The sequence below is a fragment of the Orycteropus afer genome, unplaced genomic scaffold, assembly GCF_000298275.1.
Source record: "Orycteropus afer afer isolate SDZICR_OR568_19922 unplaced genomic scaffold, OryAfe1.0 scaffold00139, whole genome shotgun sequence".
Classification (NCBI taxonomy): Eukaryota; Metazoa; Chordata; class Mammalia; order Tubulidentata; family Orycteropodidae; genus Orycteropus; species Orycteropus afer.
This window is the reverse complement of record NW_006921726.1, coordinates 2778061-2792045: the sequence shown is the minus strand read 5'-3', so window position 1 is coordinate 2792045 and position 13985 is coordinate 2778061. Positions and strand designations below refer to the sequence as shown.

At 37.4% G+C, this 13985-nt stretch overlaps 1 protein-coding gene across 1 annotated transcript in view; it reads right to left on the bottom strand.

Moving 5' to 3' along the window:
• Positions 1 to 13985, bottom strand: part of CDRT1 (CMT1A duplicated region transcript 1) — a 95538-nt gene that overhangs the window by 60750 nt on the left and 20803 nt on the right. Inside the window, exon 8 of the mRNA XM_007945584.1 lies at positions 12583 to 12783. Coding sequence (XP_007943775.1) covers positions 12583 to 12783 — 201 coding nt within the window. The remainder of the gene's footprint in view (positions 1 to 12582; positions 12784 to 13985) is intronic.

Below are 13985 nucleotides of genomic sequence, written 5' to 3'. Positions count from 1 at the left end.
ATGATGGGATCAAGTATAGCAGGGATTGTGGGGCTGGCGCGGGATCGGGCAGTTTTTCGTTCTGCTGTGCATGGGGTCGCTATGAGTCGGAAACGACTCAACGGCACTTAACAACAACAACAACATAGATGGATGGATTTACTTCTGGTTTCTCAATTCCGTTTCATTTGTCTATGTGTCTGTCATCGTACCAGTATTAGGCTATTTTTGACTACTGTGGTTGTATAGTAAGTTTTGAGATCAAGGAGTGTGAGTCGTCCTTCTTTTTTCTTCTTCTTTAGTAGTGCTTTGCTTATCCAGGGTTTCTTTCCTTTCCATATAAAATTGGTGATTAGATTTTTCATTTCTGAAAATAATGATGATGGAATCTGGATCAGGATTGCTATGTATATAGCTTAGGGTAGTACTGACAATTTCACAATGTTAAGTTTTCTTATGCATTTATGTAGATCTCTTTTGTTTTCTCATAGTGGTGTTTTGTCATTTTTCTTTATATATGTTTTTTGCATCTCTGTTAGACTTTTTCCTAAATATTTCATCTTTAGGATGGCTATTATAAATGGTATTTTTTTCCTTTCAGAGTTTTATTGTTAGTGTAAAGTAATCTGACTGATTTTTGTATGTTGATCTTGGTTACTCTGCCACTTTGCTGAATCATTCTATTAGTTCCAGTAATTTTCTTACTAAGACTCTGAGATTTTCTATGTATAGGATCATACCATCTGGAAATGAGACAGTTTTACTTCCCCTTTGACAATTTAGATGGCTTTTATTCCCCTTTCTTACCTTATTGCTCTGGCTAGGAGTTCCAATACAATACTGAATAATCACTCACACTCACTCACTGCTGTTGAGTTGGATCCGACTCATAGCTACCCCTCCTTGGGTTTCCAAGGCGGTATCACTACGGAAGTAGGTTGCCCAACCTTCCTTCCAAGGAGTGGCTGGTGGGTTTGAACCGCCAGCCTTCTGGTTAGCAGTCAAATGTCTTAGACACTACGCTCATTTAGTTAACCTAAATGTTTGGCTGTGCAAATTCACTCATGTTGTTGTTGTTGTTATGTGCCGTTCGAGCCAGACCTGACTCATAGCAACCCCTCTTTGGGTTTCCAAGGCAGTATCACTATGGAAGTAGATTGCCCCATCTTCCTTCCGAGGAGTGGTTGGTGGGTTTGAACTACCAGCCTTCTGGTTGGCAGTCAAGTGCCTTAGGTACTATGCTACCAGAACTCCCTTAGGCACTAGTAGTGGTGAAAACTAACATCCTTGCCTGGTGCCCATTCACAAGGGGAATACTTTCCATTTTTCTCTATTGATACTAATGTTGGCCATTGGTTTTGTATATATGCCCTTAATGATGTTGAGAAATTTCCCTTCTATTCCTATTTTGCTGAGCATTTTTATCATGAATGGGAGTTGGATTTTGTCAAATGGCTTTTCTGCATTGATTGATAGGATCATGTGGTTCTTTTCCTTTGTTTTATTTATGTGGCAAATTATAAGGATTGTTTTTCTAATATTGAACTATCTTTGCATACCTGCTATGGACCTCACTTGGTCATGATATATTATTTTTTCGATATGCTGTTGGATTCTATTAACTATGATTTTGTTAAGAATTTTGTGTCTCTGTTCATGAGGCATATTGGTCTATAATTTCCTTTTTAGTGGTGTCTTTGCTTGACTTTGGTATCAGGGTTATGCTTGCTTCAGTGCTTTAATGAATGAGTTCAGGAATATTCCATCCTTTGCTATATTCTGGATTAGTTTGAGTAGAATTGGTGTCAGGTCGTCTCTGAATGTTTGGTAGAATTCACCAGTGAAGCCTTCTGAATCAGGACTTTGTCTTGTTGGGAATTTCTGTGTGTGTGAGTGTGTGTGTGTGTATTTTAATGACTTGTTCCATTTCCTCTTTTTGATAAATTTGTTCAAATTTTCTACCTCATTTTCTGTTAGTTTAGGTAGGTAGTGTGTTTCTAGGAATTTGTCCATTTCTTCCATGTTTTCAAATTTATTGGTATCAGTTCTTCATAGTATTCTGTTAATACCTTTTTTTTTTCAGTTGGTTTTGTTGTGATGGTGCCTATCTCATTTCTTATTCATGTTTTTTAGATCTTCTACTTTTCTATTGTTAAATCTGCTAGGGATTTGTCAATTTTATTAATCTTTTCAAAAATCAACTTCTAGTCTTGTTGGTCCTTTCTATTGTTTTTCTGTTTCAGTAATTTCTGCTCTAATCTTTATTATTTTCTTTCTTCTGGTGAATGTAGGTTGTTTTTGTTTTTATTTTGCTGTTCCTTTTCAAATTATTGGAATTGTTAGGTTATGGTTTTGATTTTGGTTCTTTATTCTTTTTTAATGTGTGCATTTATTGTTATAAATTGTCATCTGAGCCCTGCTTTTGCTATGTCCCAAATATTTTGGTATGTTTTGTTTACATCCTCCATTGATTAATTTTTTTATTTCATTTTTTCTTTCTTCTACTACATAGTTGTTTTTAAGAAGGATGTTATTGATCATTTTTCCCTGATCTTCCCATTGTTGATTTCTAATTGTATAGCACTGTGATCTGAGAGGATGCTTTGTATTATTTCAGTGTTTTCAAATGTATTGAAGCTAGCTTTGTGGCCCAACATATGGTTTATTCTGGAGAATGTTCCATGTGCACAGGACAAAATGTATATTTTTCTGTTTTTGAGTGGAATGTTCTGATTGTGTCTGTTTTGGTTATCTAGTGCCACTCTGACAGGAATATACCACAAATGGAATGGCTTTAACAAACATGAGTTTATTCTCTTATAGTTTGGAGGCTTTAAATCTGAGTTCAAAGTGCCAGGCTCTAGGAGCTGGGTGAAGTCTCTCAACCTTGGGCTTCAGCTCTGCTCCTGCTCCCAGCTCACTGAAGCTAGAGGCTTTTTTCTTCACTCAGACAGCTGCTGGCTGCTGAGGCTGTCAAGTCCAAGGTTGACAAGTAAAAAGGCACAGTCCCAATGTTACCAAAAAACATGGCAGGCCAGTATTTCAAGTCCAAATGAAGTCCCAAGATCGGCAGGGCATGGCAGGCTGTTGAACAACAACTTGGCTATGTGTAGGGTTCAAGCATGCCAAAAGGCTAGAGACCATTCCCAAGGCTTCTCCTTATATACAGAAAGCAGACCACATCCCTAAGGCAGCTACTCAGCTGCTCACAGTAGATTCTACCATGGAGTTGATTACCAGTCTCATCATTGGGAATGCTACATCTAGCTGCCCAGCCACTCAACCAGGCCCAGCCAAATTGATACACAAACTTAACTACCACAATGTCTATGAGGCCAAATTTGTTGACTATGTTGTTTAGCTCTTCTGTGTCTTTTTAAAGTTTCTTTCTAGTTTATTCCTTCATCAGAAATAATGTAGTAAGGTCTCCTACCATGACACCAGTATTTCAAATACTAGTGAGGTCATCCATGCTGGACAGGTTTCAGTGAAACTTTCAGATTAACACAGACTAAGAATAAGGACATGGCCTGGTCCACTTCTGAAAAAAATTGGTCACGGAAAACCTTATGAATAGCAGAGAAACATTATCTGATATAGTGCTAGAAGATGAGCTCCTCAGGCTGAAAGACACTCAAAACGTGACTGAGGAAGAACTGTCTCCTCAAAGTAGAGTTGACCTTCATTTGCTGATTTGGCATGACTCAAAATGAGAAGAAACAGCTGCAAACATCCATTAATACTCAGAATATGGAATGTACAAAGTATGAATGAAGAAAAATTGGAAGTTGTCAAAAATGAAATGGAATGCATAAAGATTGATATCCTAGGCATTAGTGAGCTGAAATGGACTGGTATTGGCCATTTTTAATCAAATAATCATATGATCTACTATGCTGAAAATGACAAATTGAAGAGGAATGGTGTTGTTTTCATTGTCAAAAAACATTTCAAAATCTGTCCTGAAGTACAATGCTGTCAGTGATGGTATATACCCATATGTCTACAAAGAAGACCAATCAATACTACTGCTATTCAAATTTATTCACCAACCACTAAAGCCAAAGATGATGAAATTGAAGATTTTTACCAACTTCTACATTCTGAAATTGATCAAACATGCAATCAATATGTATTGAGATTTACCTATGATTAGAATGGAAAAGTTGGAAATGGAAACATCAGTAGTTGGAAAATATGGCCTTGGTGATACAAAGAATATAATTTTGCATGATAGAATTTTGCATGACCAATGACTTCAAATATCTTTGTTCAACAACATAAACAATGACTGTACATGTAGACCTCACCAGATGGAATACACAGGAATCAAATTGACTGCATCTGTGGAAAGAGATGATGCAGAAGCTAAATATCATCAGTCAGAACGAGGCCAAGGGCCAACTATGAAACAGACCATCAATTGCTCATATGCAAGTTTAAAATGAAGCTGAATAAAATTAAAACAAATCCACAAGAGCCAAAATATAACCTTCAGTATGTCTTATCTGAATTTAAAGACCATCTGAAGGATAGATTTCATGCACTGAGCACAAATTGGCAAAGACTAGATGAGTTGTGAGGTGGTATGAAAGACATCATACATGAAGAAAGCAAAGGGTCATTAAAAATATGGGAAAGGAAGAAAAGACCAAAGTGGATGTCAGAAGAGACTCTGAAACTTGCTCTGAAATTGAGAGTAGCTAAAGTATGAAGTAAATAAATTCATGAAGTAAAATAGCTGAACAGAAGATTTCAAAGGGCAGCTCAAGAAGACAAAGTAAAGTATTATAATGAAATATACAAAGACCTGGAGTTAGAAAATCAATAGGGAAGAACACACTTGGCATTTCCCAAGCAGAAAGAACTGAAGAAAAAAAATTCAAGCCTTGAGTTGCAGTATTAAAGGACTCTATTGGCACTATATTGAACGATGCAGGAAGCATCAAAAGAAGATGGAAGGAATACACAGAGTCACTGTTCCAAAAAGAAATGGTCAGTATTCAACAATCTCAGAAGGTAGTATATCTGCTGGCGTAGTGCCTAAGGCATTTAACTGCCAAACAGAAGGCTAGTGGTTCAAACATAATAGCTACTCCTCGGAAGGAAGGTTGGGCAATCTACTTCCATAGTGATACTGCCTCGGAAACCCAAGGAGGGGTCACTATGAGTCCAATCTGACTCGACGGCAGTGGGTTAACAGTACTGAAGGAAGAAGTTGAAGTTTGCACTGAAGGAATTGGCAAAAAACAAGGCTTCAGGAATTGATGGAATACCCATTGAAATGTTTTAATAAATGGATGCAGCACTAGAGGTGCTCACTCATTTATGCCAAGAAACCTGGAAAATAGCTACCTGGCCAACCAGCTGGAAGAGATACAGATTTGTGCCTACTGCAACAAAAGATGATCCAACAACATGCAGACATTATCAAACAAGATCATTAATATCATAAGCAAGTAAAATTTTGCTAAAGATGATTAAAAAATAGTTGCAGCAGTATATTGACAGGGAGCTGCCAGAAATTCAAGGTGGGATCACAAGAGGATGTGGAATGAAGGATATCGTTTCTGATCTCAGATGGATCTTGGCTGAAAGCAAAGAATACCTGTGTTTTATTGACTATGCAAAGACATTTGACTATGTGGATCATAAAAAATTATCCCTTGTGTAGAATGGGAATTCCAGAACACTTAATTGTGATCATGAAGAGCCTGTACATAAACCAAGAGGAAGTTATTCAAACAGAACAAAGGGACACTGCATGGCTTTAAATCAGGAAAGGTAAACATAAGAGCTGTGATCTCCTACATACCTTCCAAGTGGATGACAGTGATAGCCGGGCACCATCTAGTTCTTCTGGTCACTCCTGCTTTTTTTGATTGCCATTTGCTGGATGTGTGTTTTTCCTTCCTTTGATTTTTAGCCAATTTTAGTCTTTGTGCCTAAGGTATGTCTCTTGTAGACAGCATAGTGATGGGTCATGTTTTCTTATCTATTTGGCTACTTTCTGCCTCTTGACTTGTGCATTTAGTCTATTTACAGTCAGTGTAATTATCAATAGTTACAGATTTACTGCTTTCATTTTGGTAAGGGGTGTGTGTGTGTGTGTGTGTGTGTGTAGTGGCTGCCGATTTCTTTGTTCCATATATTTTTCTGTGCTTAGTTCATTTTTCTTATGAATTATATTATCATTTCCTTCATTGGTGCTGTTTTATTTACTTACTATTTATGATTTTCCTGTTTTTTATTTTAATGAGGTTTATTAATTCTCTTCAAAGTTACCCTGTAATTTATTATTTTTGTTCCAAGTTTAAAATAGTCCTTTCTATCTTGTTATTGTCTTGAGTTCCTCTTCCTTTGAAAGTTCTGTAAATTATTTATGCCCTCTTTTTACTTTGTAGTTGTCCTTTTCACAAATTGACATCTCAGACTCCCTATTGTCAGTCTTTTAGGTTTATTTTACTTTGGATACTTGTATATCTGGGTTGTTTTCTAGATAATGTCCTGTATCTTAATCTCAGTTTGTTGTCTGCTATTGTTTGTTTTCTGTCATAAGAACTCCTTTTGTATTTCTTGGAGGGTTGGTCTGATTTTCACAAATTCCCTTAATTTCTGTTTATCTTGAAATGTTCATTGTATTTGAAGGATACTTTTTGCTGGATATGTAATTATTGGTAGGCAATTTCTTTTCTTTTAAGGTTTTCTATATGTCATCCCATTGCCTTCTTACCTGCATGGTTTAACTGAGAAATCAAAGCTTAATCTTTTTGATTCTCTTTTGTAGGTAACTTTTTGTTCCGAGCTGCTTTCAGGATTCTTTCCTTGTCTTTGATTTTGGAAAGTTTGTGATTTTGTTTTAGAGTCTATCCTATTTGTGTTCATTGAGCTTGTTGAATGAACATCTTTTATGATATTAGGGAGGTTTTCTTCTAACAAATCTTCAAAAATTTTCTGAGTGCTTTCTTTAGTCTCTTCCTGTTCCAGAATTGCAATCACACATTGGTTATTCCTTTTGGTGGTGTCCTACATAATTTAGACTTTCTTTCAGTTTTGATAATTCTGTCTTCTATTGACTTGATTCCTTTGCCCTTTCAATGCATTATCTATTTCTGAAATTTGGAGGTGGGACACCCAATTCAGGGTGGCATTTCTACCAGCCTAAAAGGCAGCTGCAGGCAGGGTTCCTGGTCTGGAAACAGTGCTTTCTGCCAGCCTAGGAGGTAGAGGTAGCGGTAGCTTGGAGTGGATCGCCTGATATAGGATAGAGTTTCTACTAGCTTTGAAGGCAGCTGCAGGCAGAGCACCCTGTCCAGGATAGCACATTCTGCCAACCCAAGGAGTGGAGAGTGCATGCCCCCAGATGCAAAGTGGTGTGCATGTGGCACCTGGTCCACAAGGGCATGTCTCTCACTTCAGGTGGGGTAGGGACAGCATAGGAGGGTGTCACTGGGCAGCAGGTGAGTGGGGGTCAGGGATAGCCACTCTTCTGGTTACCAGGAAGGTGTGGGGAATAAGGGGGAGATCATACCTTTCTAGTCACCAGCCACAATTGTGAGTGCTGATGAATTCTGGGAGAGTGGAGCCAACTATTAGTTTCCTGCCCTGATCGGAAGGCTGCTTGCAAAACTTCAAAATGGCTGAGCTGTATCAGGCCAGTTGACAACTTGCCACTCTATATGCCTCCTTGTTCACTGTTTTTGTTCAGTTTTTTTCTTCTAGTTGGTATTTGATGTACTTCTGTATCCTTTCCTTTGAAGCTCAGGGTTCTAAGATTATTATCCATATCTGTTTCATTTGACTTCTCATGTCTTTATTTTAAAGGGTCTGGGTAGCTTTTCTGCCTTGCCTGCCATCTTGCCCTAAGTCGCAGTTTGGAACATTTTAGTATCCTGCTTGGATGTTAGGATGTGTCCTGTTTTTCAAAACCTTTTCCACAATAAAACTCTTTGCTTTCACTTCTAAAAGAGTATAAGTCTGGTACTTCATTAGGATAACATAATCAGGCAATTTATAGAAGAGGAAGCCCTACAAACTCACTGGTAACTAGATAAATGCATATGGACATGATTTTATACATATTTAACTGGTGAAAATGTGAAAGCTGTATGATACCAAATGTCACCAGGGGAATAAAGAGATGGAATTGGCTTGAGAGTGTAGAACCTGGACTGTAATCTGGTATTTCTTAATCAAAGTAGGTACTGCCTACCCTATGTCTCACAAGTCAACTCTTCAGTACTATGTTAGTTAAGGTTATGTGTGAACTTAGCTGGCCCATGATTCTCGGTGATTTAGCAGTTATGATATAGTCATCCCTTATGATGAGATCTGATATAATCACCTCCATGATGAGATCTGCTATGAGCAGTCAATCAGTTAAAAGGGAGTTTATTTGGGGATGTGACCTGCTTCTGATATATATGGAAATCTTAGAAAAACTCTCTGGCTTTTTGCTCAATCTAAATCCTTCATCTGGCTCATCATCATCTGACCTCCAGTTCTTGGACTTGAACCAGTGGCCTGCCATATTGCCTGCCAATCTTGGTATCATTGCTTTTGCAGCCTATGAGTCAACACTCTGCCATTTAACCTGCCAATCTTGGATTTGTAACCCTCCAAAGCCAGCAGCCTGCTGTATTGCTTGCCAATCTCAGGATCCATGGACTTGGTTCTTGCCAGCCTCTACAACCACATGGGCCATTTCCTTGAGATAAATTTCTCTCTCTCTTTCTCTCTCATATATATAAGCTTATGGGTTTTGCTTCTTTAGAGAACCCAGCCTCAATATGCACATGATAACGTGGATGGATCTCTTAAACACTGAGTGGAGTGCAACAGTTAAAGAGATGTTTAAGATAATCCTTAAAGTAGAGAAGGATTTAAAGAGACTTTAAAGTAGAGAAGGATTTCTTAAACACCATGTGTGTGAATTATAAACATGTACAAAGTACATCAATATACATTTTGAAAGAACACACATAAACTAAAAGACATACATTTTCAAAGATTAGAATTGTAGTTGTGGAGGAAAAAAGAATATAAGTAAAGAACAGAGATAAAATTAAATAGATAAATAGGTGATAGATGATAAATAGATAGATAAAACAGGAGCAGAGCCCTGTACAGACCAATGATAAGGTATTACATAAACTGTGGCGTATAATCAACTCAATCATCAGCACCTCAGGTCCACAAGTAACTGAAAAAAAAAGAAAGACAGATGGAAACACAAAACTCCAAGAATAGCTAAAACACTCTGAAGAAGAAAAATGAGATTGGGGGCAGGGGTGTAGTGGAACAGACTTTCCTTACTAGATATAAAGTCTTAAAAACTAAGTAAGATAATGTGATATTGACCAAGAATAGTCAAACAATCAAATGGAATGGAATAAAGACTCCAGAAATAGTATCCAGAAAATACGGAGATTTGTCTTGTGACAAACAAGATAATAAAGACCAATGGGGGGAAGGATATTCTTTTCCATAAATGAGCTAAGACAATAGATTTCCAAATAGAAGGGAAAAAAAGAAATTGAATCCCTACCTCATACTATACAAAAATAAAATTCAGGTAGACCTAAACATGAAAGATCAAAAATAAAATAAAGACTTTAAAAAGACTCTATAAGAAAATATCATTGACTTTAAAATAGAGAAGGATTTCTTAAACAGGCTATACTCAAAACCAAACCAAACTCACTGCCATTGAGTCGAATCTGACTCATAGTGACCCCTCGTTGGGTTTCTGAGGTGGTATCACTACAGAAGTAGATTACCCAGTCATCCTTCAGAGGAGTGGCTGGTGGGTTTGAACTGCCAGCCATCTGGTTAGCAGTCAATTGCCTTAGGCACTACACCACCAGAGCTCCCTCATTAAAAACAAGGGAAGTTAAAAATTAAAATTACAATGAAGTTCTATTTAATACCCAGGCATTTGACTGCTAACTAGAAGGTTGGCAGTTCAAATCCACTAGTCACTCCACAGAAGGAAGATGAGGCAATCTAATTCCATAGAGATTTACCTCCTAGGAAATCCAATGGTCATTGCTATGAGTCAGAATTGACTCTGGCAGCAGGGTTTTTTTTGTTTGTTTGTTTTTAGCTTGGCAAATAACGTTAAAGACTGTTGGTGAGGATTTATATCTCATACCTTGCTTATTGGAGTGTAAATTAGTAGTACACCAATTTGAAAAACAGTTTGGTACTCCTACCTAGAAATTCCACTACTAACGATATAACTTAAAAAAAAAAAAAAAAAACTCATGCACATCCAAGAACTCTATGGCAACATTATTGAAATAATAAAAAACTAGAAACAATGCAAATGCCCATCAACAGAAGAATAAATAAATGAGTTATGATATATTCATCTGATAAAATACTATATCTCAGTGAAAGTAAAGTAATTACTGCTACTTATTTGGAATGAGAAATATCATTGCAGATGTCAGATGAATCTGGGCTGAATATCAGAAAGATATTTACCTGTGTTTTATGCAAAGGTATTTGTGTGGATCATAACAAATTATGGATAACATTGTGATGAATAGGAATTCGAGAACAACTTAATTGTGCTCATGAGGAACGTGCACATAGAACAAGATGCAGTCATTTGAAAAGAACAAAGGTATACACTGTGTGGTTTTAAATCAGGAAACCTGTGTGTCAGGGTCATATCCTTTCACTATATTTATTCAGTCTGTACACTGAGCAAATAATCAGAGAAACTAGACTATGTAGAGCTCTGGTAGCATAGTGCCTAAGGCATTTGACTGTTAACCAGAAGGCTGGTGACTCAAACCCACCAGCCACTCCTCAGAAGGAAGGTTGAGCAATCTACTTCCGTAGTGATACCGCCTTGGAAACCCAAGGAGGGGTTGCTATGAGTCAGATCTGACTCGATGACAGTGAGTTTGGTTTCTTTTGGATTTTGGACTATGTAAAGAAAAATGTGTCATCAGGATTGGAGGGAGACTCAATAACAATCTGTGATATGCATATGACACAACCTTCCTTGCTGAAAGCAAAGAGGACATGAAGCACTTACAGATGAAGAACAAAGACTTTAGTGTGGATTACACCTCAACATAAAGAAAACAAAAATCCTTACCACTGGACCAATAACATCATCATGATCAATGGAGAAAAGATTGAAATTGCCAAGGATTTCATTTTACTTGGATCCACAGTCAACACCCATGGAAGCAGCAGTCAAGAAATCAAATGACATATTGCATTGGGCAAATATGCTGCAAAAGATTTCTTTAAAGTGTTAAAATCAAAGATGTCACTTTGAGGACTAAGGTGCACCTTCCCCAAGCCATAGTATTTTCAGCCACCTCACACTCATACAAAAGCTGGACAGTGAATAAGGAAGACCAAAGAGAAACTGATGCAATTGCATTATGGTGTTGCTGAAGAATACTGAATATACTACAGACTGCCATAAGTATGAACAAATCTGTCTTGGAAGAAGTACCGCCAGAATGCATCTTAGAAGCAAGGATGGTGAGATTTCATCTCCTGTATTTTGAACATCTTATCAGGAGGAACTAGTTCCTGGAAAAGGACATCATGCTTGGAAAAGCAGAGGTTCAGCAAAAAAGAAGACCATCATGAGATGGATTGACATGGTGTCTGCAACGATGGTCTCAAACATAGCAAAAATTATGAAGAAGGTGCAAGACCCAGCAGTGTTTCATTCTGTTGTCACTAAGAGTCAGAACCGACTTGACAATACCTAACAACAACACAACTTACATTAAATGGATGAATCTCAAAAACACAGTTCAATGTGAGAATGAAGTAAGATGAAGTTTTAAAATATGATTCCATTTATATAAGTTAAAAATGGACAGAAATAATCAATGTATTTAGAGATATATAAAAAGGTAGTCAAACCTATAAAGAAATGCAAGGGTTGGGAAGAAGAAAGATGGAATAGGTGAAGGGCACGTAGGGAGCTTTGGAGAATGGTCATGTTCCATTTCTTGGTTTGAGTAATGGGTACATAAGTGTTTATTATAGTATTTAAAATATGTGTATATATACATTTTAAGCACTATTTGGCATCTATACTATAATTCATAGCCATATTTAAAACAAAAAACCTACTTTCCCCTGAAGAATGTTTCTTTTTTAACATTCTTAGATGAAGATATAATTTATAATTCTTTTATAGATTCCTTCAGGGGAAAATAGGGTTTTTCATTGTCTGGGCAGATATGAATTATAATATAGATGCCAAATTGTGCTTAAAATGTATGTATATACATTTTTAAAACATACATTAACAGCCATGTATCTTTTGGTATCCAAGTGCATGAGTTCTCTAAAGGTATATTGGTAGTCATCTTCAATTAGAAAATAAATCTGATGATTGTAATGAATCTATCCTATTCAACTTTAACAATACCAAATTCTTGGTTTTTACCTTGGTTTTTTTTTTTTAAAAAAAAAAGTGTTGTGGGCGACTTTAGAAATCAGTATAACTTAGGATAACTCTACAAAAAATACAAAATGGAAAAGCATGAATACTCTTCCATAAACTAACTTTAGTACCTTGGAGGATGGGGACCATGACCTCCTTGTGTTACTCACCTGATACTCAGGTCATAACTCCCGCTCAGGAGAAAGTTTTCTTCCTCACACAAGAAGAGGGCACGGATGCTCCCAGCATGTCCCCGGAACTCAATGGGTATCTCCTTTACTTGTATGATGTCCAGAAGCTGGATCTTACGGTTTGATGACACGGCTACCAAGTCTCCCCCAGAATAGTGGATGACTCTGTTTCGGTCCCACCTGAGTTGCCAGGAAATAGGATTATCCAAGAAAGAAGAGTTAGCATCCTTCTTGAGAGTGACTTAGTACCTTGGCTTTCTCCTGCAGCAGTGGTGTGATGGAAAATTTGGGGCTTTCCAACAAGGGAGGTAGTAAAAGGCAAGTCCAAGTGTTAAAGGCCCTGGTGGATGTCTGCTGTAGACTTCCCTATCAAGAACCATCAGCCCATGCTCATAATCTGGATATAAATCTCTATTGTTTTCCTTCATGTTTTATTGTATGGGGATCATTTCAGTTTTATAGGTACCACTTGTTTTTTACCACTTCAGGATTTCCTTTGAAATCGTACTCCATCATTGGTATCCACAAGGTATTAATTTGGCCTGTGAACCAGAGAAGTGTCATAAGCGGCCCAGCCAAACCCCAGAAGGCCTGCTCCTCACAGGGTAATGGTGAGGGTTGCTGAGAATCTGGATGTCACCATTAGTGTGCCTTGACTCAAACTGAAAATTGCTTTTCTTTAGCTTTTTTTTGCCTCCACTTCATTCTAAACTGAAGTAATCATTTCCTAATTTGTGTTCCCATAAAACTTAACCAACATACCCACACACATTGATCACATTATATACGAATTATGTGTAGTTTTTAAAAATTTGTTTTTCTTAGTGTATTGTAAGCCTTTCAAGGGCAGTATGCATGTCATCCTAATTATTGGACGGCATGCAGCCAATGTACAGCCTATGAGTTGCCCTTAGTACACATCTGCTGAAAGGGATTAAACTGAACTCACCAAGATAGGGTTGTACTCATAATATGTTTCTAGAAAAGTCCTGAGGAATCCAACAGCTGCCTCTCTTTGATATGATTAAAAGTCAGTTTATCCTTATGTTTGAATGTTATTTGTATGGAAGTAGATTGCCCAAGCTTCCTTCCAAGAAGTGGCTGATGGGTTTGAACTGCCAGCCTTCTGGTTAGCAGTCAAATGCTTTAGGCACTATGCCACCAGAGCTCCCTTTTGGTTTTCGTTTTTGGTATGTTTGGCAGCACAAATGCTCTATGAATTACTATTAGATGTTCTTGGAAAGAAGCTGCCTAGTCTTATAGATTTAAGAATATGAGGTTACCTAGCCAATAGACTGCAGCAACATATCAAGAAAATCATTCATCATGACCAAGTGGGGTTCATATCAGGTATGCAGGGATGGTTCAACATTAAAAAAACA